The sequence below is a fragment of the Scomber japonicus genome, chromosome 4 (assembly GCF_027409825.1).
Source record: "Scomber japonicus isolate fScoJap1 chromosome 4, fScoJap1.pri, whole genome shotgun sequence".
In the NCBI taxonomy this organism is placed as follows: domain Eukaryota; kingdom Metazoa; phylum Chordata; class Actinopteri; order Scombriformes; family Scombridae; genus Scomber; species Scomber japonicus.
Window position 1 is genome coordinate 31,077,413 of NC_070581.1, and position 21,879 is coordinate 31,099,291.

Here is a 21,879-nt window from a genome sequence, read left to right on the forward strand (position 1 = left end):
GCCTTCTCACTGACGACATTTTAACTACCTTAGAGACCTCTGCCAGGGATATGGGTGACGTTTCCCCGAGTCATCCAGCTATGCCTCCTCTATCGAGCATGTCTATCAGGTTTAAGAGGTCATCAAAGTGTTCCCGAGTTTTTGCAGCAGCGACCACCTCAGCTGAGCTTTTTTGGCCTGTTGGCTCTCATCTGCTGCTTTAGGAGACCCCTGGGCCAGCCTTCCTTCTTCAGCTGGAGAATGTGATTCACCAAAAGATAATGGACAGAGCAGTGCTTTTACCCTCCTCAAATACACTAAGGCGACAGCAAGAGCGATGTGTCTTTCCATGGCGCAAATAATATCTGATCAAGGATCTAAACTATTTAAAGAAATCCTTTATCCATCCATGTCCCTTGAATCATGCTTTTTACAGGTTTTTATATTGGCATTTTAGTGGTCCTTTTAGTGTTTTCTTTAAAATCTTGCTTTATTTTCCAATCCTGATCAGTTAGCCTTGTGAGCACCTGCCCATGTCTGTTTTTGTGATGTATTAACTGTCTGCTGTCACTGAAGTTTGTATGTATGTATCTGTTTGTATGTTGAGATGCCCTCTCCTGAAACTGTAACCAAATCTATCTTCGGGTATTAATAAAGTTACCTTGACAGCATGAGACACAACAATGTATGAGCTGACAGCAGAAGGCCATTACAATGTCCATGTAGCTGTGTGCACATGATTATAGCAAAGGTTGTTGAGTTATCCTGAGTTAAGCCAGGTAAGATGTGTTTGAGTTCTCCATTTCATTTTGTGAGACACTTGTGGATACAGGGGTCAGATTAGATCACCTTTTTTAGTCACTGAACAAGTCTCAGGTCTGCCTCTTATCACCTTCTTTTACACTCTGGCTAAGCTCCCTCACAAGACCTCTTGCAAATAAAGTGTCAAGGCCCAGTTGTTGATATAGGCAGGAACCTAAAATTTTGGTACTTTGACTATGTTTATCCAAAGACATCCAACATTATAACAGATATTTGCTTTACATTCTGACTATGTTTACTCCATTCTCTGTAGATTGTATGTCTGGTGTGTGATTTTATTTTTTTAAATGAAATAAAATAAAATGATCAGAAATTGCATGATATATCTTTATTGACTCAACTGAAATTCAATCAAAACTGTCAGTACAGTATATCTTCATGAAGGTGGATGTGACATCCTCAGCTGTGTCAGCACATGGCGTGGATCTTCACAGGCTCTTGCTACAAACAAACGACCTCTTGAAGCTACACTTTGCATCGTTGACAAAGCTTTGTTCTGTAGAAAGAGGTTTAAAAAATACATATGAACAATTTGGAGAACTCTCAAAAAAATGTTTGACACTTGCCTTTTCTCAATTAAGAATCTTAATTCATCTCTCCTTGTAGCACTCTCCATCAAAACACAACACATTGTAAGGCGACACCACATTGTTAAAAAAGGTCATTTCTAAATTGCTTCTAAGAAAATCCCAATTTAGAGGACAACATATCATCAATTTGTACCTCTGAAGTTGATCTCCATGCAATTCTCTCCACCAGCATTGTTAGGCTCTCCGCTATGCCAGCCTTTGAAGTCAAACTTGCTGCCATCGCTCCACAGCCACACACCCTCCTGAGAGAAAATGTTTTCAGAGTCATTTCACTCAAATCTATATTTTAACCTCCAGTGGGAGATAACTGTGCTGATTGGGTGAAATATCTACCTTAGACTAAAGGGAGAATAATTTTAATTTCAATGAAACATCTCTTGCAATGCCTCTTTAAAGAAATAATGTTGAGGTTACTCAAGATAATCTATAAACAGTGGTTTTCTTTTCACCTACAGCAAAAAACTAAAAAAAGTATAAAATCTGGGATCATGTTACATGTTAAGTTTTCATGTTACTTTTAAATGGTTTGAGCATCCACAACCATGTTTAATTCACCATCACTGGTAGCAGAGAAATGCTCAGAAACACAGATTTCACAAACCTTCATAAGTACTGAAAATATGTGCATGAACCTCAGCTATAACTTTTTTACAATGATTAAACTGTGAAACAGCAGTCAGGTGACAAAATCCACAATGTGGAAGTATCGTAACAAAAAGACTTTGGTACTATAACGTTTTATATTATCTTCAGATCAACATTTTAATTTATTTTTGAACAGAAATAGGACTGTGGATTTTGTCCTTACATTACTTACATTGTAAGTGCATTATTAAGGGATGTTCTAATAGTAAGTATGAACAGGAGGAATGAACAAAGCAAGAAAAACTGGTTTAGTGTTGATTTTATAGATTCAATTGAAAAATTCTTATACATTTATAGATTAGTTTTGATGTATTTTAATTGTATGTATGTTGTATTATATTTTAATGTTTTAACTGCAAGAACTTTTTTTATCAAAGGTGAGTTACAGCATGTTAATAATAGGTGTCTCTTGAGGGTTTAATATCTATTTATGCAACAACCAAATTACATACAGAATATATTTAATGTCAGGCATGCACAGAGCAGCTGCATCAGCACTCACCTTTGCTGCATCGTAGCCTCCAACCCAAGATACTGTATGTTTGCCAGTTAATCTATGAATGTGATCTCTGATGAAGTTGTACACTTTTGTGTTGGGGAGTGAAGCAAGATTCCCACCGGCGAGAGTGCAGGCACGCTGATGGAGGAGAATAAGTGTGAAGCAAAAAAGATTAAATGAGTGAGTGAAAAAAATAGAGATGGAGTGTTTTGGAGGATGGAGAAGTGAGAGAAGTAAAAAGTGAGAATGTACATGGAGTTGGCTGTACTTTGTACCCAAGGTTTCCTTCCAGCAAGTAATTAACATTTTTTCATTGACAATGGAAGTCCACAATGAAAGAATCTTGTGTGCTTAAAAACAATAAAAATGTGAATGTAAAAAAAAAGCTGTTTGAATATCTTGCTGAAATATCAATCTACATAATGTATGAAGACTTCTAATGACTAAGTGATTCTCAAGAGACAGTTGTTCTACAGCATATGTAATGAATATCATATTATTAATGATATTGTTTCATACATACCTCTGCATCAGCCCAGTCCTTTTCAACATGGCCGAACACATAACAATGATGCTCAAACTGAGTCCAACCAGGTGGGCACACATGGCAATCTATAACACAGTTATAGATAATTAAAGGGATAATGATGCAAAAAGTGGCACTTTTTATGGACTGCCAAATAAATGAATACATCTTGAGAAGCACTAACCTGCTGCTACATTTGCCTGTGAACATGGAGAAAACATCATTAGTGTTGAAGTCCTCTTAGATTTGCTCTCTTTTGTAATTATAGATTTGAATTAAAAAAAATAGAGGACAGAAAATTATAACATTGAATTTTATCAATGTGTTCACTTCAGTCTACTGCAAATATGAATAAAACATAAATATTTCAGTCTTACTAATACTACCAATAATTAACACTCTTATTTAACACAGAATTATAACAACATAATTATTGACACCAACATTCCTTGATAAGATTTACCATCTCTCACATAGAAAGTTAAATTGTAAAAGGTGAGTGAGATAAAACTATGAATTAGGAGAATAATAATGTCAATAATTAGTAAAAATAGCAGAAGGAACATAACATTCAGTAGATCCACTGAGAAATACACAAGACATTGACATATACTGTACAAATCGTACTTACACACATATTCATACATAATATAAAGAAGCTGTACTTAAGGTACTTATGGCTTCCTAAGATAGAACCAGTGGGTCTGCTGGTTGACCAGACTGTGTTCAGGTAATAATCTCAAAGGATTTTGCTGCCACAAAAAAGAAATATCTGTGGAAATGTATGTGGTGAATAGAGGCCACCTGTTCAAAGTGAGGACCTGAGAACCTTTTTAAAAAATATATTTCAGTGTGCATAATACTTACATTTTCTCCAATCCAGAGTCCACAGAGGACCAAAATGAAATAAAGGTTTGATGCCATCTGTGTAAAGATACAGTATATTAGAAATGTAATGCATCATGGAAAATTCTATGGTGAATTTTTGTTAAAAATCAAAATGACATTAAATGAAATTATTGAAGCTATTTCACAGAAATATGGCATGGTAAAGAAAAGTATAACTGAAAAGGGGATTTGTTCTTGATGTGAACCTTAAATGTAATTTCTTAAAAAACAGATCAAGAATCAATTCTGTACATATGTTTCAAACCAGCTGATGCTACGATGAAAAAGATTAAAACATTACCTTGTTGGGATGATCAGGTGAGGTGTCACTTGCAGCAGTAGCAGGTAGCTCGGTGTCTTTGAAAGGAAAACGCAGTCTTTTATATACTCCTCTGATCACGAAACACAACAAATTGTTGCAATGAATAATATGTTGCATTAGTCTTGCGGAAACATCCAGAACTTTGTGAGCAATATTAAATATTAAATATTAAAGTACACAAAGTCTTCTGTACAGAGCCCCTAAGGTATCCGCCACAGCAACCGCTTTCAGAACTCACACAAGAGTAATGCAGAGCAATGCTACGGGGTGTTTGCGATAAAATGTTCATATTTAATCTATAATTATTATAATTAATAAAATTTATATTGTCAATATAATTATTATAAAATTTTATAATGATCAAATATTATAATTGAAAACAGTCACTTCACCGGTTTGAAAACTTCCATTTCAAACCAGACTGTATTAACATTGAAGACCATACAGTTAATGTAGAAAGCACACAAAAAATTTAATTGGGCTTCTTTGCCTGGGACCCCGCAGATCACGTTAATGTTTTTTACTCGAGTTAACCGCTCCTCACTGACTCACACACTGTCACAGACTGCTGTTATATTTGACCTCTGTAAACTGAGCACAGTGCACAGTATGTGTTGGTCATATTCCTGTACTGTCTGCTCACATTGTTGGATTTTGATGTGGGTACCTGGCCAAGGCAGCATCTTATCGGGGGTGACACGGAGCGGCACATACACCTAAAGAAAAAAAAACATTGCTTATTTGCAAGTCATGTCTTCTTTTTATAAAGTCACAGAGGTTGAATGTAGCAAGTCTGTTTTGACAATATAAGGAGTAGAAAGTCCAGATATTTGTGTTCAAATGTAGGGAGTTCAAGTAAAAAGTCATCAGAAAAATAAATACTCAAGTAAAGTACAGATACCTAGAAAATCTACTTAAGTACAAATCATTTGTTACTTCCCACCTCTCTTGTTTGGCGCCCTGAGCAATGTACCTGCTCTACATCCTGCTTTTAAATCATTTAACCACATGAATCAGCCATGTTTGACTTTCTGTCACCATCACACATAATTTGGTAAATATTAAGCAATGCTGTTCTTTTAACCATGAACCATCACCAGGCCACTGCATCAAACTCCCTCCTGCAATCCTGCAAGTACCATAGAGAAAAAGCCCTTATTGAGCAATATGGCAGCTGAGGTATGTGTTGTGTTCTCACTGATCACATTTACACTGACGATGAAAGCATGTTTGGGTTCATCATCAGTCTGCATTTAATCATTACAGAAGCTTTGTGAAAAAGTCACATGAATGTAACACTTCTGTCTGATCCCGCTACTGCAGCCTGAGAGCGAAGGCAGGGGAGAAGTACCTTGTATTACGTTGTCTCTGACGGCTGCGAAATGCTACAGTTGACTCCCATTCAAATTTCTCTCAATTCAGTTCAGTTCAAATGTATTTACATCATGCCAAATCACTAAAGAAGTTATCTCAAGGAACTTAATCGTATCGAACATTTCTCCATGACCAAGCACTTGGCAACAGTAGCAAGGGGATAGGTGGTTGTGGAAATCTGTGAGACAAGAAAGCACAAAAACTCAGGGGAAGAAGCCAAGCTGGTAATATGCATTTAAGGTACATGACTGTACAGATGAAGAAGGTGGGGGAAGAGAAGTGCTCATTGCATCGTGGAAACTTCCCTGGCGGTCTAGGCCTATGGCAGCATAACTAGGAGCTGGTCCAAAACAAGCCTGGCTTGCCGTAACTATAAGCATCATCAAAATGGAAAATTTCATCTTAAATGTAGAGAGGGTGCTTGCCCCCGGTCTAAAACTAGAAGATGGTTCCACAAGAGAGGAGCCTGAACATTGGAGGTCATCTAGTATTGGTCCAAGCTTGAGTTGAAAATGGCTGCAATTACAACTTCTCGGCTAATGACTCAATGAATGTGAGTAACATCACTGTTATGAAATTATTAAGTAAATCTTATCATTAAGAGAGTAGATTTTATTATACTTTTTATTTTAAATTACTTAGTTGTATGAAATTATATTAGTCATTATAAATATGTACATTTTGTTAATCTTCTATTGATAAATGTTTAAATCTTTTTATACACCACAAATCATATAACTACAATACAAAACAATACAATTATGTTATGTAAAAACTGTTTGGTGTTTTGGAGAGAGCACAAAATTCCCATTTATTTCCAATGGAGAATTATGCCTGTTTTCTTTGGGAATAACTTTTTAAAAATAAATTGGAATTTCAACACCAAAAGTCATAGCACCTCTTTCCCAATCGAGCCGCACATTTTGATGTAGTATATATTGTCGGGGATGAGTTACGCACCGAAATTTGGCGGAAGAATAATAAGTATGGAGAAGATTAAGAAATGCCTCAGAGCTGCGCACCCGTGGCACGAATTAATTATTCTTTTAAGAGCATACATTACTTGTAGTAATTATCATGTCCATGTATTAGTTTTTTTCTCCATGACACCTGAGGCCTGTACTACAAAACAGGGTTAGCGAGATCAATAGGTTTAACTCTGGGTTCTCAGTTTTACAATGAACCTAAAGCAGTGTCACTGTAAATGTCTTTTAAGTAACGGATATCACTATTACTCCAGTATGAAGGGGAGATGGGTCTCCCTCCAATCATTAATCCTTTGTTGTTAAATAGAGGGGACAGTGTATGCCATTTACAGGATATCTTGCATTCTGATTCAACTATATGTCAAGTCCGAATAAAATTGGAAACTATGGGGCGAAAGCGCATCAGGCTCTGTTTATCCGAGACATTGGCAAAAAAGGACATCTTCCAAACTCCACGGTTGTACCATACTTTCATCTAGATCATCCCAAGACACTGGAGTGTGGGGGTTACGCCACACAAAGAGAGGGCAAAGCACAAATGACCAAAAAACAATCACTTTTACCATTCCCGAAACACATTACAAATTACACAATCTTCATGGAAAGGGAAAGTACCAAATACCGAATGTGACGTGGAAGTGATAAAGTGGGCAGTGACAGTCCACCAGTATGTTTCCTCAGCTGCTAAATAAACCAAAGACATATGTATATATGTCTATGAAAGAAACAATCTGCTACTCTCATGCTGTGTACAACACTGAACAGAGTTTTCTTCTTTCTTCAATGCTTTAACAACTAGTTTCGTACTGAATCTGCAGCACCACCTGGTGGTGGAATTTATACTAAGTTTAACTCATGAATAATTTCTTCATTATCGAGTTAAATAGCAATATTTAATATACCACTCTAAAATGAAGTAATAATAATACCAACATGTATTTTAAGCCTTAGCCTAATCCTAATAAATAGAAATTAAGTCAAGTGTTCAACATCTCCTTATTCTGTTGTATGATTTCAGGCTGTCATTCGCATTTTATTTAGTTGAAAATGTTTTGTAGTGTGGTAGTGTTTCGCAGGTACTTGGTATCACTGTTTTATCTCATATCATAGATGTACTTCATTCATGCCTGTGATGATGTCATCAACAACCTGCCCTGTTTCACATGAATGTGCTTGTAAAAAAAAAAAAAGAAAAGAAAAAAGAATGTGCTTGTAGCTAGCGAACCCAGAGTTGACTGAGCTGGTTGATAGCCAGCTTCATATATGTTGTTCAATTTGTTTTGTAGTACAGGCCCCTACAGGCTTCTGTAGAAATCAATTTTTGTTTTTCAAAATAGAATAAAAAAATATTTTTTAACTGATTAAGTGACATAACCTTTAATATTATTTGTACTGTGTTTATACAAGCTCTGGCTAAACCATTTGTAGAAGAAGCCTCTAAAGTGCTTTTATCATTTGTTCATTTTGAAACCTCTGTCCACAGGAGAAGATTATGTCAATGATGGAAAGTGCCAATTGAAGAGATCATTCATTTGTGCCAGGGAGCCATGACAGTCTCGCCATGTGCACACACATCTAGTTACTTCACCACTCTGCATGTCACCAGGAAGTCAAACCTTAATGACTTCACTAGTGGAAGATACATACAGTGAACACATATCCTGCAATGCAATCTGTGCTGCCTCTTTATACAACCATCTCACACCAGAGCTCAATATTTATGTATCTTGTGGGTCAAAAGAAAACACTCCTTTAAACTTTACCCTTTAACCTCTTAACGCACGCTGTTCCGTCTACGGGACGGGACGATGTTAGGAGTTAGCCACACGTTCTTCTGAATGTTTTAAACATCAACCCTTAAAAATATATACTCATACCGTACATTGTTGGAAAGCTTAGATTGTCCTGATTCATTCAAGACCACTCACGACTTATATGGTTGCTCACAGCCGTAATAGTATTAGCGATTAGCTCGGCTAGCCACTCAGCTAAGTAAGAAAAGCTATAATGTCTACATACCTTCAAAGTCTTCCCTTTATCCACAACGATCATCTTATGACTCAGGACTTTCTGTACAGCTCGCCAAGTATCCATTCTTGTGAAATATGAAATCCGTTTCCATAAAACTGGAATACTTTCCTCAATATGTCAACATGTATTTAGTCCAACACGTAATGTAATAACACAAATAACAAACCATACGGTCCGTTTACGTCATTTCCTGACCTGCACGTCCATCTCAGAGTACACGTGACTAGATGTTTACGACCGTGAGCCTCTCCTGCTTCTGACGACACCACACACAAGCCAATCGGTGTTTAGGATTAGGCAGCACGTGCCTCCAAAGCTAATGAGGACATGTGACCAACAACAATGACGACATGGCTTTGATTGACTGCTGTTCCAGCCTATGGAAATATTCGGTGAAATGAAGTTGATAACCTTTTAGCCAATAGTCTGAGGTTTCCAACGGTGTATGACACTAAGCTATCAGGTTTGACTGTCCATAAACAAACTCCAAGCGTAACCGGCGTGCGCCCGGTGTGTAAAAGAGTTGAACCATATATCATTACGCACTCAGCATTTTGGTACACGGTTGGTTCTTCTTCGACTTGACATATGACTTATAGCAAAATAAACAGATAGATAGATAGATAGATAGATAGATAGATAGATAGATATGGCCAAACAAAAAAAATATGGTTATATGTAATAATAATAATAATATTAATAATAATAATATGGTGTCAGCTTTCATTAGAGACCAAGATTTTGATTGTAGGCAAAGGGGTTGTGAAGTTATAGGTGTTTGATTGTGGTTATACAGCTTTGGTAACCAAGTGTCCATTTGGAGTCTCCAAAAAGGACCTAAGAAAAACGCATGGACATACCTGTTGAAAAATAACTCTGAAAAATTCATCTTTTGGTCTTTTGACTCCAAATTTGGACTGCATGAAGCCAAGACGTGTGGCTGTGGCCTCATTGTGTCTATATCCCGCTGATTGTAGAGGCAAACCTATGGGCGAGGAAACAACCCCATCATTGTAACCTCTGCCACTCTTTGTCAGTAAGTCACAGAATCACACAGACACTTTTACAAGAATCCTGAGAGTGTTTCCTTTCCAATGATACCAGACACATCTCTGAGTCTCAAACTATGTGGGATCTGTGCTGCTCACAACTTGGGCATGTCATTTAGGCTAACAGCATAAAAAACAGGGGCGTGTGTTAAGTGGTTAAATTTAAACCAATTGTAGTGTTTACACATTTGACTGTGTAAACAGACTTATGTTCTCAGAACATGAGGAATACCTGCTACACACATGCACACAGGTCAAATGAAGACAATGACAGAAACCGACTATGCTGACAAATCATATTTATTTATGTTCCCGATTAGTTTTTTTCACCCATAGTGCAGAAATATGAGAGTAAATGATATAATCAAGAAGAGGATATTAATGATCAGGACAGTGATATTGCTATTCATGCATTAAATTGGAATAATTATCAAGTTCATTATTATTAAAGTATGAAAGAGGAAGTATAATCATCATGGAAGTGATGTTGTAATGGAGCATCTGACAGCTCATGCCTAGCGGCAAGACAGTTTCCTGGCACAAACAAAAGGTCTCCGAACGTGACAGCTGACATCATTCCAGTAGGGTCCTGTAAGAAGAAAAGAGTACAACAGCATAAACATCTGAGTTTGACTGTCATACTTATCAAAGTGTATTTATATTTCTCTAATGCAGGGATTGAACTGGGAGACGTGCTCCTATAAAAAAGACATAGTGAAAAATGAAGGAGCACAGCTACTTTTGGAGAAAATTATTATTTTTCTACATTTAATGTGTAATATCTGAAGCTTATCTAAGAGATTACTCTTCATAATTTGTGATCTTTGTACTCAACAGCTGCCAAATTTCCCTTTACACTGTCATCAAATCCCCTCCAAACCTGTTTTAATATGTAAATAAAATACTCTATTTTGAATAATAATATGGTTTTCCCCAAAAATCAGTGGGAATAAAGTCAATTATCTGGTTAAAATCTGCTTTTAAAACTGTTTTTATTTCAAAGATGTGTTCATGCACTGGAGGCTTCAAGTTTCCATATCATACTTGTGTAAACTGAATACCAGACCACTATTGAGTCCAAACTAGTGAATTCACAACTTCAAGTCATGCTCATAGTAGGGCTGGGCGATATGGCCTAAAATCAATATCACAGTATATTGAGTAGTTCACCTCGATAACGATAAATGGACGATAACTACCACTACCGTGCGCTAAAAAAAAGTTTGGCCACAAGATGGGGCTGTGGCAGCATAATTGCTCCACTCCAAGGTTAGATGTATTGCCCTGGCTGGTGACGACAGTCTTTTTGCACAACTTACATTTTACATCTTTCTGAGCAGTATCTTCCCTTTTGAAACCAAAATGTTGCCACACGATTGAAGACGCGTTTTACTTGGGAACAAGCTACTCCTCCGCCGCCGGCGCTGCAGCTGCCCCTTCGATGTTTGAACTATCTATCTATCTATCTATCTATGTATCCATCTGTTTATTTTGCTATAAGTCATATGTCAAGTCGAAGAAGAACCAACCGTGTACCAAAATGCCGAGTGCGTAATGATGTGGTTCAACTCTTTTACGCACCGGGCGCACGCCGGTTACGCTTGGAGTTTGTTTATGGACAGCCAAACCTAATAGCTTAGTGTCATACACCGTTAGAAGCCTCAGACTATTGGCTAAAAGGTTATCAACTTCATTTCACCGAATACTTCCATTGGCTGGAACAGCTGTCAATCAAACCCACGTTGTCACCGATCACATGTCCTCATTGGCTTTGGAGACACGTGCTGCCTAATCCTAAACACCAATTGGCTTGTGTGCGAAGCAGGAGAGGCTCACAGTCGTAAACATCTAGTCACGTGTACTCTGAGATGGACGTGCAGGTCAGGAAATGACGTAAACGGACCGTATATGGTTTGTTATTTGTGTTATTACGTTACGTGTTGGACTAAATACATGGACATATTGAGGAAAGTATTTCGGTTTTATGGAAACGGATTTCATATTTCACAAGAATGGATACTTGGCGAGCTGTACAGAAAGTCCTGAGTCATAAGATGATCGTTGTGGATAAAGGGAAGACTTTGAAGGTATGTAGCATTATAGCTTTTCTTACTTAGCTGAGTGGCTAGCCGAGCTAATCGCTAATACTATTACGGCTGTGAGCAACCATATAAGTCATGAGTGGTCTTGAATGAATCAGGAGAATCTAAGCTTTCCAACAATGTACGGCATGAATATATATGTTTAAGGGTTGGTGTTTAAAACATTCAGAAGAATGTGTGGCTACCTCCAAACATCCGTCCCGTCCCGTAGACGGAACAGGCTCTGGCTAAACCATTTGTAGAAGAAGCCTCTAAAGTGCTTTTATCATTTGTTCATTTTGAAACCTCTGTCCACAGGAGAAGATTATGTCAATGATGGAAAGTGCCAATTGAAGAGATCATTCATTTGTGCCAGGGAGCCATGACAGTCTCGCCATGTGCACACACATCTAGTTACTTCACCACTCTGCATGTCACCAGGAAGTCAAACCTTAATGACTTCACTAGTGGAAGATACATACAGTGAACACATATCCTGCAATGCAATCTGTGCTGCCTCTTTATACAACCATCTCACACCAGAGCTCAATATTTATGTATCTTGTGGGTCAAAAGAAAACACTCCTTTAAACTTTACCCTTTAACCTCTTAACGCACGCTGTTCCGTCTACGGGACGGGACGATGTTAGGAGTTAGCCACACGTTCTTCTGAATGTTTTAAACATCAACCCTTAAAAATATATACTCATACCGTACATTGTTGGAAAGCTTAGATTGTCCTGATTCATTCAAGACCACTCACGACTTATATGGTTGCTCACAGCCGTAATAGTATTAGCGATTAGCTCGGCTAGCCACTCAGCTAAGTAAGAAAAGCTATAATGTCTACATACCTTCAAAGTCTTCCCTTTATCCACAACGATCATCTTATGACTCAGGACTTTCTGTACAGCTCGCCAAGTATCCATTCTTGTGAAATATGAAATCCGTTTCCATAAAACTGGAATACTTTCCTCAATATGTCAACATGTATTTAGTCCAACACGTAATGTAATAACACAAATAACAAACCATACGGTCCGTTTACGTCATTTCCTGACCTGCACGTCCATCTCAGAGTACACGTGACTAGATGTTTACGACCGTGAGCCTCTCCTGCTTCTGACGACACCACACACAAGCCAATCGGTGTTTAGGATTAGGCAGCACGTGCCTCCAAAGCTAATGAGGACATGTGACCAACAACAATGACGACATGGCTTTGATTGACTGCTGTTCCAGCCTATGGAAATATTCGGTGAAATGAAGTTGATAACCTTTTAGCCAATAGTCTGAGGTTTCCAACGGTGTATGACACTAAGCTATCAGGTTTGACTGTCCATAAACAAACTCCAAGCGTAACCGGCGTGCGCCCGGTGTGTAAAAGAGTTGAACCATATATCATTACGCACTCAGCATTTTGGTACACGGTTGGTTCTTCTTCGACTTGACATATGACTTATAGCAAAATAAACAGATAGATAGATAGATAGATAGATAGATAGATAGATAGATATGGCCAAACAAAAAAAATATGGTTATATGTAATAATAATAATAATATTAATAATAATAATATGGTGTCAGCTTTCATTAGAGACCAAGATTTTGATTGTAGGCAAAGGGGTTGTGAAGTTATAGGTGTTTGATTGTGGTTATACAGCTTTGGTAACCAAGTGTCCATTTGGAGTCTCCAAAAAGGACCTAAGAAAAACGCATGGACATACCTGTTGAAAAATAACTCTGAAAAATTCATCTTTTGGTCTTTTGACTCCAAATTTGGACTGCATGAAGCCAAGACGTGTGGCTGTGGCCTCATTGTGTCTATATCCCGCTGATTGTAGAGGCAAACCTATGGGCGAGGAAACAACCCCATCATTGTAACCTCTGCCACTCTTTGTCAGTAAGTCACAGAATCACACAGACACTTTTACAAGAATCCTGAGAGTGTTTCCTTTCCAATGATACCAGACACATCTCTGAGTCTCAAACTATGTGGGATCTGTGCTGCTCACAACTTGGGCATGTCATTTAGGCTAACAGCATAAAAAACAGGGGCGTGTGTTAAGTGGTTAAATTTAAACCAATTGTAGTGTTTACACATTTGACTGTGTAAACAGACTTATGTTCTCAGAACATGAGGAATACCTGCTACACACATGCACACAGGTCAAATGAAGACAATGACAGAAACCGACTATGCTGACAAATCATATTTATTTATGTTCCCGATTAGTTTTTTTCACCCATAGTGCAGAAATATGAGAGTAAATGATATAATCAAGAAGAGGATATTAATGATCAGGACAGTGATATTGCTATTCATGCATTAAATTGGAATAATTATCAAGTTCATTATTATTAAAGTATGAAAGAGGAAGTATAATCATCATGGAAGTGATGTTGTAATGGAGCATCTGACAGCTCATGCCTAGCGGCAAGACAGTTTCCTGGCACAAACAAAAGGTCTCCGAACGTGACAGCTGACATCATTCCAGTAGGGTCCTGTAAGAAGAAAAGAGTACAACAGCATAAACATCTGAGTTTGACTGTCATACTTATCAAAGTGTATTTATATTTCTCTAATGCAGGGATTGAACTGGGAGACATGCTCCTATAAAAAAGACATAGTGAAAAATGAAGGAGCACAGCTACTTTTGGAGAAAATTATTATTTTTCTACATTTAATGTGTAATATCTGAAGCTTATCTAAGAGATTACTCTTCATAATTTGTGATCTTTGTACTCAACAGCTGCCAAATTTCCCTTTACACTGTCATCAAATCCCCTCCAAACCTGTTTTAATATGTAAATAAAATACTCTATTTTGAATAATAATATGGTTTTCCCCAAAAATCAGTGGGAATAAAGTCAATTATCTGGTTAAAATCTGCTTTTAAAACTGTTTTTATTTCAAAGATGTGTTCATGCACTGGAGGCTTCAAGTTTCCATATCATACTTGTGTAAACTGAATACCAGACCACTATTGAGTCCAAACTAGTGAATTCACAACTTCAAGTCATGCTCATAGTAGCGCTGGGCGATATGGCCTAAAATCAATATCACAGTATATTGAGTAGTTCACCTCGATAACGATAAATGGACGATAACTACCACTACCGTGCGCTAAAAAAAAGTTTGGCCACAAGATGGGGCTGTGGCAGCATAATTGCTCCACTCCAAGGTTAGATGTATTGCCCTGGCTGGTGACGACAGTCTTTTTGCACAACTTACATTTTACATCTTTCTGAGCAGTATCTTCCCTTTTGAAACCAAAATGTTGCCACACGATTGAAGACGCGTTTTACTTGGGAACAAGCTACTCCTCCGCCGCCGGCGCTGCAGCTGCCCCTTCGATGTTTGAACTATCTATCTATCTATCTATCTATGTATCTATCTGTTTATTTTGCTATAAGTCATATGTCAAGTCGAAGAAGAACCAACCGTGTACCAAAATGCCGAGTGCGTAATGATGTGGTTCAACTCTTTTACGCACCGGGCGCACGCCGGTTACGCTTGGAGTTTGTTTATGGACAGCCAAACCTAATAGCTTAGTGTCATACACCGTTAGAAGCCTCAGACTATTGGCTAAAAGGTTATCAACTTCATTTCACCGAATACTTCCATTGGCTGGAACAGCTGTCAATCAAACCCACGTTGTCACCGATCACATGTCCTCATTGGCTTTGGAGACACGTGCTGCCTAATCCTAAACACCAATTGGCTTGTGTGCGAAGCAGGAGAGGCTCACAGTCGTAAACATCTAGTCACGTGTACTCTGAGATGGACGTGCAGGTCAGGAAATGACGTAAACGGACCGTATATGGTTTGTTATTTGTGTTATTACGTTACGTGTTGGACTAAATACATGGACATATTGAGGAAAGTATTTCGGTTTTATGGAAACGGATTTCATATTTCACAAGAATGGATACTTGGCGAGCTGTACAGAAAGTCCTGAGTCATAAGATGATCGTTGTGGATAAAGGGAAGACTTTGAAGGTATGTAGCATTATAGCTTTTCTTACTTAGCTGAGTGGCTAGCCGAGCTAATCGCTAATACTATTACGGCTGTGAGCAACCATATAAGTCATGAGTGGTCTTGAATGAATCAGGAGAATCTAAGCTTTCCAACAATGTACGGCATGAATATATATGTTTAAGGGTTGGTGTTTAAAACATTCAGAAGAATGTGTGGCTACCTCCAAACATCCGTCCCGTCCCGTAGACGGAACAGCGTGCGTTAAGAGGTTAAAAACCGAAAATACCGACATGGGTAAAATGACGTCGGTTAATGTCATAAATTTCGGTATCGATAAATTTTTGGTTTATCGCCCAGCCCTAGCTCATAGGTACAATGTGGCAGCTACCACGAGTTGAGGCTGAAGCCGATGTGGAAGTCCCTTAAAGTGCCACCAATGGCCACCACTGACTCCCATTCAAAAAGCATCAAATTCTCTCTAGATACACTGAGTCAGTCATTGTTTCCAATGAATCATTATGGTTTCAGGGGCTAAATTCAGGTCCTCTAATAAATGTGCTGGTGGTCATTTAGAAATTATTGCTCTGTTAATAAGATTTGAAGACTTACAGTAGCTTTGATGTCTGCCGTGTGGCCATTGATTGACAGTCGTGATCGACAGTTGGCTCACCTGCTGCCCTTCCCGGCTCCTGGACTCACACTTTGTTGGACTATTGTTTCAATATTTCATTAAGTTTAATGTTCCTTGACTATGATGCCTGGCCTGCACTCAGTGTTTCAGATGTAGCAGGGCGTTTCCCCAGTGCGTGAAAGGTTACACTCCTTATTTAGAAGGTCCTAGCTCTAAACAGAAAAAATGTCCCGAACCATAAACTCCAAGTCTGGGTTTCAAACCAGCTCCAATGCAAACTACAGGGTGACACATGTCCCTATGTCTATCATTGAAAGCTATAGTAGGTAGTTTAAACTAAAATTTTCAGTGAGCACAGTGAAACCTTCCCCCTTCAGATGAAAGTGAAAACAGTTTTCTAGTGTCAAACTGCACATTGAACATTCTGCACAGTGAAGCTCAAACATCTAGATGAAAAAACAAGAAGAAAAACACTTTTTGCCCAGAAAGGGACTTAACGTTAACTGGTAACATCAGACATGAGCTTCGGCCCATGTTGTTTGACATTTTAACCAGCAAAAACGATGGTCGGTGCTGGCTACAAAAGAGAAGCAGCTTTTGACATTAGGAAGTCGAGAAATAATATTGGTACCTCTCCTCCAGTTGACCTCTGTGCAATGTTCTTGGTGCTGATTGTTCGGCTCTCCATGGCTCCAAGCTGTGAATCTAACCTTGGAACCATCAGTCCACAACCACTTCCCCTCCTGAAAGAGAAAGTTTATTTTTGAGCAACTGATTTGCTGGAGGAGTTTGAGGGTTTACCATTATTGGCATTAATTCATGGGGGGAAACTACAGCCTACAGAACAATGTGTTCCTGTGTGAAGAGAAACAAGAACATGTGTTTATTCTGAAACAGATCTTACCATGTCTGTTTGGGTATAATCATGCATAGATTAGTCACAAAAACTCCTAGAGCAGTGTGATGAAGATATAAAGTATTTGCCCCTCTGTTCAGGGCTCACTCCTCTACAGCAGCTTGTATGTCTGACATGATCTGAGCATTAAAATGTGACAGTGTTATATCCAGAGTTGCCTCCTTCCTCATTGCAACTGGGGATTTTGTCCCCATTATTTGTGTTGAAAGCACATCAGAAAGAGATGTTTCAATGTTCTGTTTCAGTAAGAATAATGATTTAAGATTTGTGCACCATTTGTTTTATGACACATTCAAACAATTGTGAATCTATCCTTTAATTCGTTATGTAGCAACAAGCTACTCCATTGGTTGTACAACTGATAGCTGCATCAGTTTCTGTGTTTCAGGGCATTTTCAAACCCTTGTTGGATTTCTCTGGTCTGAATCAGTGAATAAGTTGGTAAACTGTTTGCGTCTTTTACAGTGAAACAAAATTCATCACAAAAAGCCACAAAAGAACATTCTGGTCATTTCGCACATTGGTCAGATGTGTTTGGGATGGGAGCAAGAAAATGCACAGAGGTTGGATCACATTAGCAGCACAAACAAACAAGCAATTCATTTGTAACATGAACCCCTCTAAATGGCTTCTCTTTTTTTCAGTCTGCACCAGCATCCGATTTAAACTTAAAAATGTAGGTTTGAAAACACTCCAAAAATGTCTCACCTGAATTGCATCATACATCCCGACCCAGGCTTTTGCATATGAGTGACATTTTCTGTGAATCAGGTGCCTAACGAACACGTTTTCCCCGTGATTGTGGATTGAGGCCAAGTTCCCACCAAGAGCAACGCAGTGTCTCTGACAGGGGGAGTAAGAGAAAAGCAATGTGAAATGTCTAACAGAAAGTACGCAAAGAAGAATGAGCTGAAAGAGAAGAGAGAAATGCATACAGGGTCTATATAGCTAAAACATGGTTATCATGGGTAACAGTAAAGAGTGATTAACCTCTGCGTCAGCCGCGGTCTGGTGGCTGGTTTGAACCAAGAAACAGCGAGAGCCATACTTAGTCCAACCATGAGGACATGAACCCCAGTGGTATGAACTCCTGCGATGAATGTTGTGATGATAATGGTGATGAACATGGTGATAAGTATGGTGATGATAATGGTGATGAACCTTCGCTATAATGTAAAAACAAATTATATAAAAACATTAGTCAGTATGAACGTCTGCCACAGAAAGTATCTGAAAACACAACATACAAAGAAATGTAAGTTTAAACAAATCTACCAACCTGGTCTGTGGATTATGTGGAACTGTGAAAATGAACAACACATTCATTAGATCAGCATAAAATGTACATTTTTGTTTCATGTTTTATCATCTAGTATCTATACTCATTTTGTAAACAATTTAGTTTGTATGACTGTTGCCATTTTGTGGAGCTACAGTAACTGATGAATGGTGAGTTGGCACTAATCAATCAACAACTTTCTGTATTTTCCCTTTGTGTTACTTTTGGGATCATTTTATTCCTTTATTAGCCAGTGATAGTAGAGAGATAACAGGAAATGGGGCAGAGGGAAATGTAACATCAGTGTGCACAGAGTAATGATCCAATATCTTTAAAACAGGGCTGGTATGATGCTGTGCCACTGAGCAGGCATGTTCTGTTCATCAATAATAATTACATGCAAACAATACTTATAGGTGTCCTGATCATGTTTGCAGTTAGTAGATTATTTGTTTTTTTTCTATCAAGTGGTAAAAAATTATGGAAAATACACATAACAGTTAGTGGTGACATATTCAAATCATGTTTTCGGTCCAACTGAGTTTGATTCAAAAATATCCCTATTCAACCTGTTTTAATGTGAACGGACAGCAGTACATACTAGCCTGAAACGAGTAACATTTGAGCAAAAACTAACAAAACAAAAGAGAGACTTAAATACTTACTGGAAAAAAAAATCCACTGGCCATGGTTATGCAGAGGAGGAAAACCAAGAGAAAACAGGAAGCCATCTGGGGAAAAACAGAATACATTTACTGCATGGTCCTAAACATCACTACATGTGAGCATTTCAGTGAAAGTCTCACATGCAAACCCATTCTGTTGTTGAACTCATTGTAGGTCACTCTGGTTAAGAGTGTGGATAAAGGTTTAAAAGTATTAATTAAACATATGTTTGGACAGTATTTTCAATATATGTAAACATTTATTATAGCTTTTAATATTTGTTGAGCGCAGGCTAATTATTGTGACAAGACATAGATATTTAAACCTTTGACAATGTACAATTCAAATGTTACTTTTTTATTTTGTTTGACTGCTGAAAAAAAAAGGTTGTAAATGAAAGTAGAGTTGCAAAGTGCGATCTACTATCTATCTATTTTGGGCACCCCTGTTTCCAAAAAAAAAAAATCATGATCACGTACAAAACATTGTGTCAGTCTCTGAACCACATGTTTACAGTCCACCGTTTCATCAAGCAATTAAAAGAAAGAAGCAGAACACAAATACAGATATTGTAAAATCAGAGCGTCCCTCCGATCTGTGCAGCTGTACAGGAAGCAAACTGATAAATGTCTTAGACCTAATATGCTCATATGTAATTTGACACACAACACTACACACTCAAAGAAAAAAAACCTAAACCAACTTAATACTTTTAAATGTTGTTTCTTACAATTTGTACTAAAATTGCACCACCCTCTCCATTTACACTCCCTAAAAATTTACTGTGACCTGAAAATTATTCAGAACATTTTCAGGAAATTTGAATAAAATTAGAAGACCTGTAAAATAAAGTGTTAATTTTCTTTTCTCTACACTTTTAAATTGTAGGAATTGCAGCCGATGAGACAAAAAAAATCTAACTTTAAACAAAATCAAAAGTAGATTAAGAGTCTTGTAAAGCTGCTGCTATGATGAGAGGCAAGAATGAAAAGATTACCTTGCTGTGATGATCAGATGTCAGATGTGTTTCCAGTTATTGTCAGATGAGTTTCCAGATATGATCAGATGAGTTTGCAGTTGCAGTAGCAGGTAGCAGGATGTCTTGCAGAGGGAACCGTTGTCTTTTTATACATTTTCTGGCTGGTTTGATTATTTAATCTTGGGTGTCATCCACTGACCACAGGACACGGTTTATTATTATATTACATATTGCCACAGCCTTCAGTAAGCATTTGATTTCTCCTTAAATTCTGTCAAAAACAACACAATAATCTGGGAATGCCTTGTCACAGAGCCAAATTCATTTATGTGTGAAAGGCAAGGTTAAGGCAAGGCAGTTTTATTTATATAGCGCATTTCATACACAATGGCTCACTACATGGATTTTTTAAAATGGGGATTTCTGTTAACTGTGATTAGCAAAGGAATCCTAAAATGTTCATCATTTATCAGATATTTCTTTTGATGAGTTTTTATTTTTCCTTTTGATCTTTGTCGTTATCGATATATTCTCTCAGTAATGAACATATCATGATTATTAATTGGTTTAATTTCACATGTGACACATGTGAGGTGAAATTTTAACATATATATTTAGATAATTTCCATAATGTTTTACTGACAGTAATGTCTGATCCAGTGTCAGCATAGTGAGGAACAAATTTTGGATAATCTGTGCTGAAAAAAGCCTTTTGACATTTCTATTAACTTCTAAAGGCCCACAGTTGTGTGTCTATCAGTATCTAATTTAAAAAAAACATTATATTGGATGCCATTGTTAATGGAGATGCAAGTGATTTTGAGGTGGTGCAACGTGGCGGTCTCAGTGGAAGAGGACCCGTTCTCTATGTAGATATAATGGGCTCATTCTGTGGTAGTGAAACAGGATTCTTATTTTCATGGCATTATAAACTAACTAAATAATACTTGTGAATATTATATTCCATATCACACATGCTGCACCTTTAAGATTTAAAGCTGTATTATAATGAACATTGTGGTATGACACACCTTGATGTGTGACAGTATCTTAGTAGTTTTAACTTGCTAGACGTTAACACCCTTGTTTTTTGTAGCTGATGCATAAAATTGCCAGAATGATTTTTATATTATTGTTTAAATAACAGTCTAACATTGACTGAAGGCTGTGGCAATGTCATTTAATAACAAACCATGTCCTTGGTTGGTGGATGACAGTGTAAAAAAGCAAAGCACTGAAAACTCATCTGATCATCACAAGAAGTATGTATCTGTTTGTATGTTGAGATGCCCTCTCCTGAAACTGTAACCAAATCTAGCTTCGGGTATTAATAAAGTTACCTTAACCATGACAGCATGAAACAGAACAATGTATTAGCTGACAGCAGAAGGCCATTACAATGTCCATGTAGCTATGTGCACATGATTATACAGTAGCAAGGTTGGTTGAGTTATCCTGAGTTTAACCAAGTAAGATGTGTTTGAGTTCTCCATTTCATTTTGTGAGACACTTGTGGATACAGGGGTCAGATTAGATCACCTTTTTTAGTCACTGAACAAGTCTCGGTCTACCTCTTATCACCTTCTTTTACACTCTGGCTAAGCTCCCTCACAAGACCTCTTGCAAATAAAGTG

At 37.8% G+C, this 21,879-nt stretch overlaps 1 protein-coding gene across 1 annotated transcript; it reads right to left on the reverse strand.

The window, feature by feature from the left end:
* Nucleotides 1–1,229: 1,229 nt before the first annotated feature.
* On the reverse strand, nt 1,230–17,093 carry LOC128357709 (galactose-specific lectin nattectin-like). Its single transcript, XM_053318078.1, has 6 exons — nt 17,037–17,093; nt 3,246–3,261; nt 3,059–3,147; nt 2,539–2,673; nt 1,525–1,633; nt 1,230–1,297 (listed from the first exon to the last, which is right to left on the reverse strand). The coding sequence occupies exons 1-6, from the start codon at nt 17,091–17,093 to the stop codon at nt 1,230–1,232; spliced, it is 474 nt and encodes a 157-aa protein (XP_053174053.1).
* Between the last annotated feature and the right edge of the window lie 4,786 nt (nt 17,094–21,879).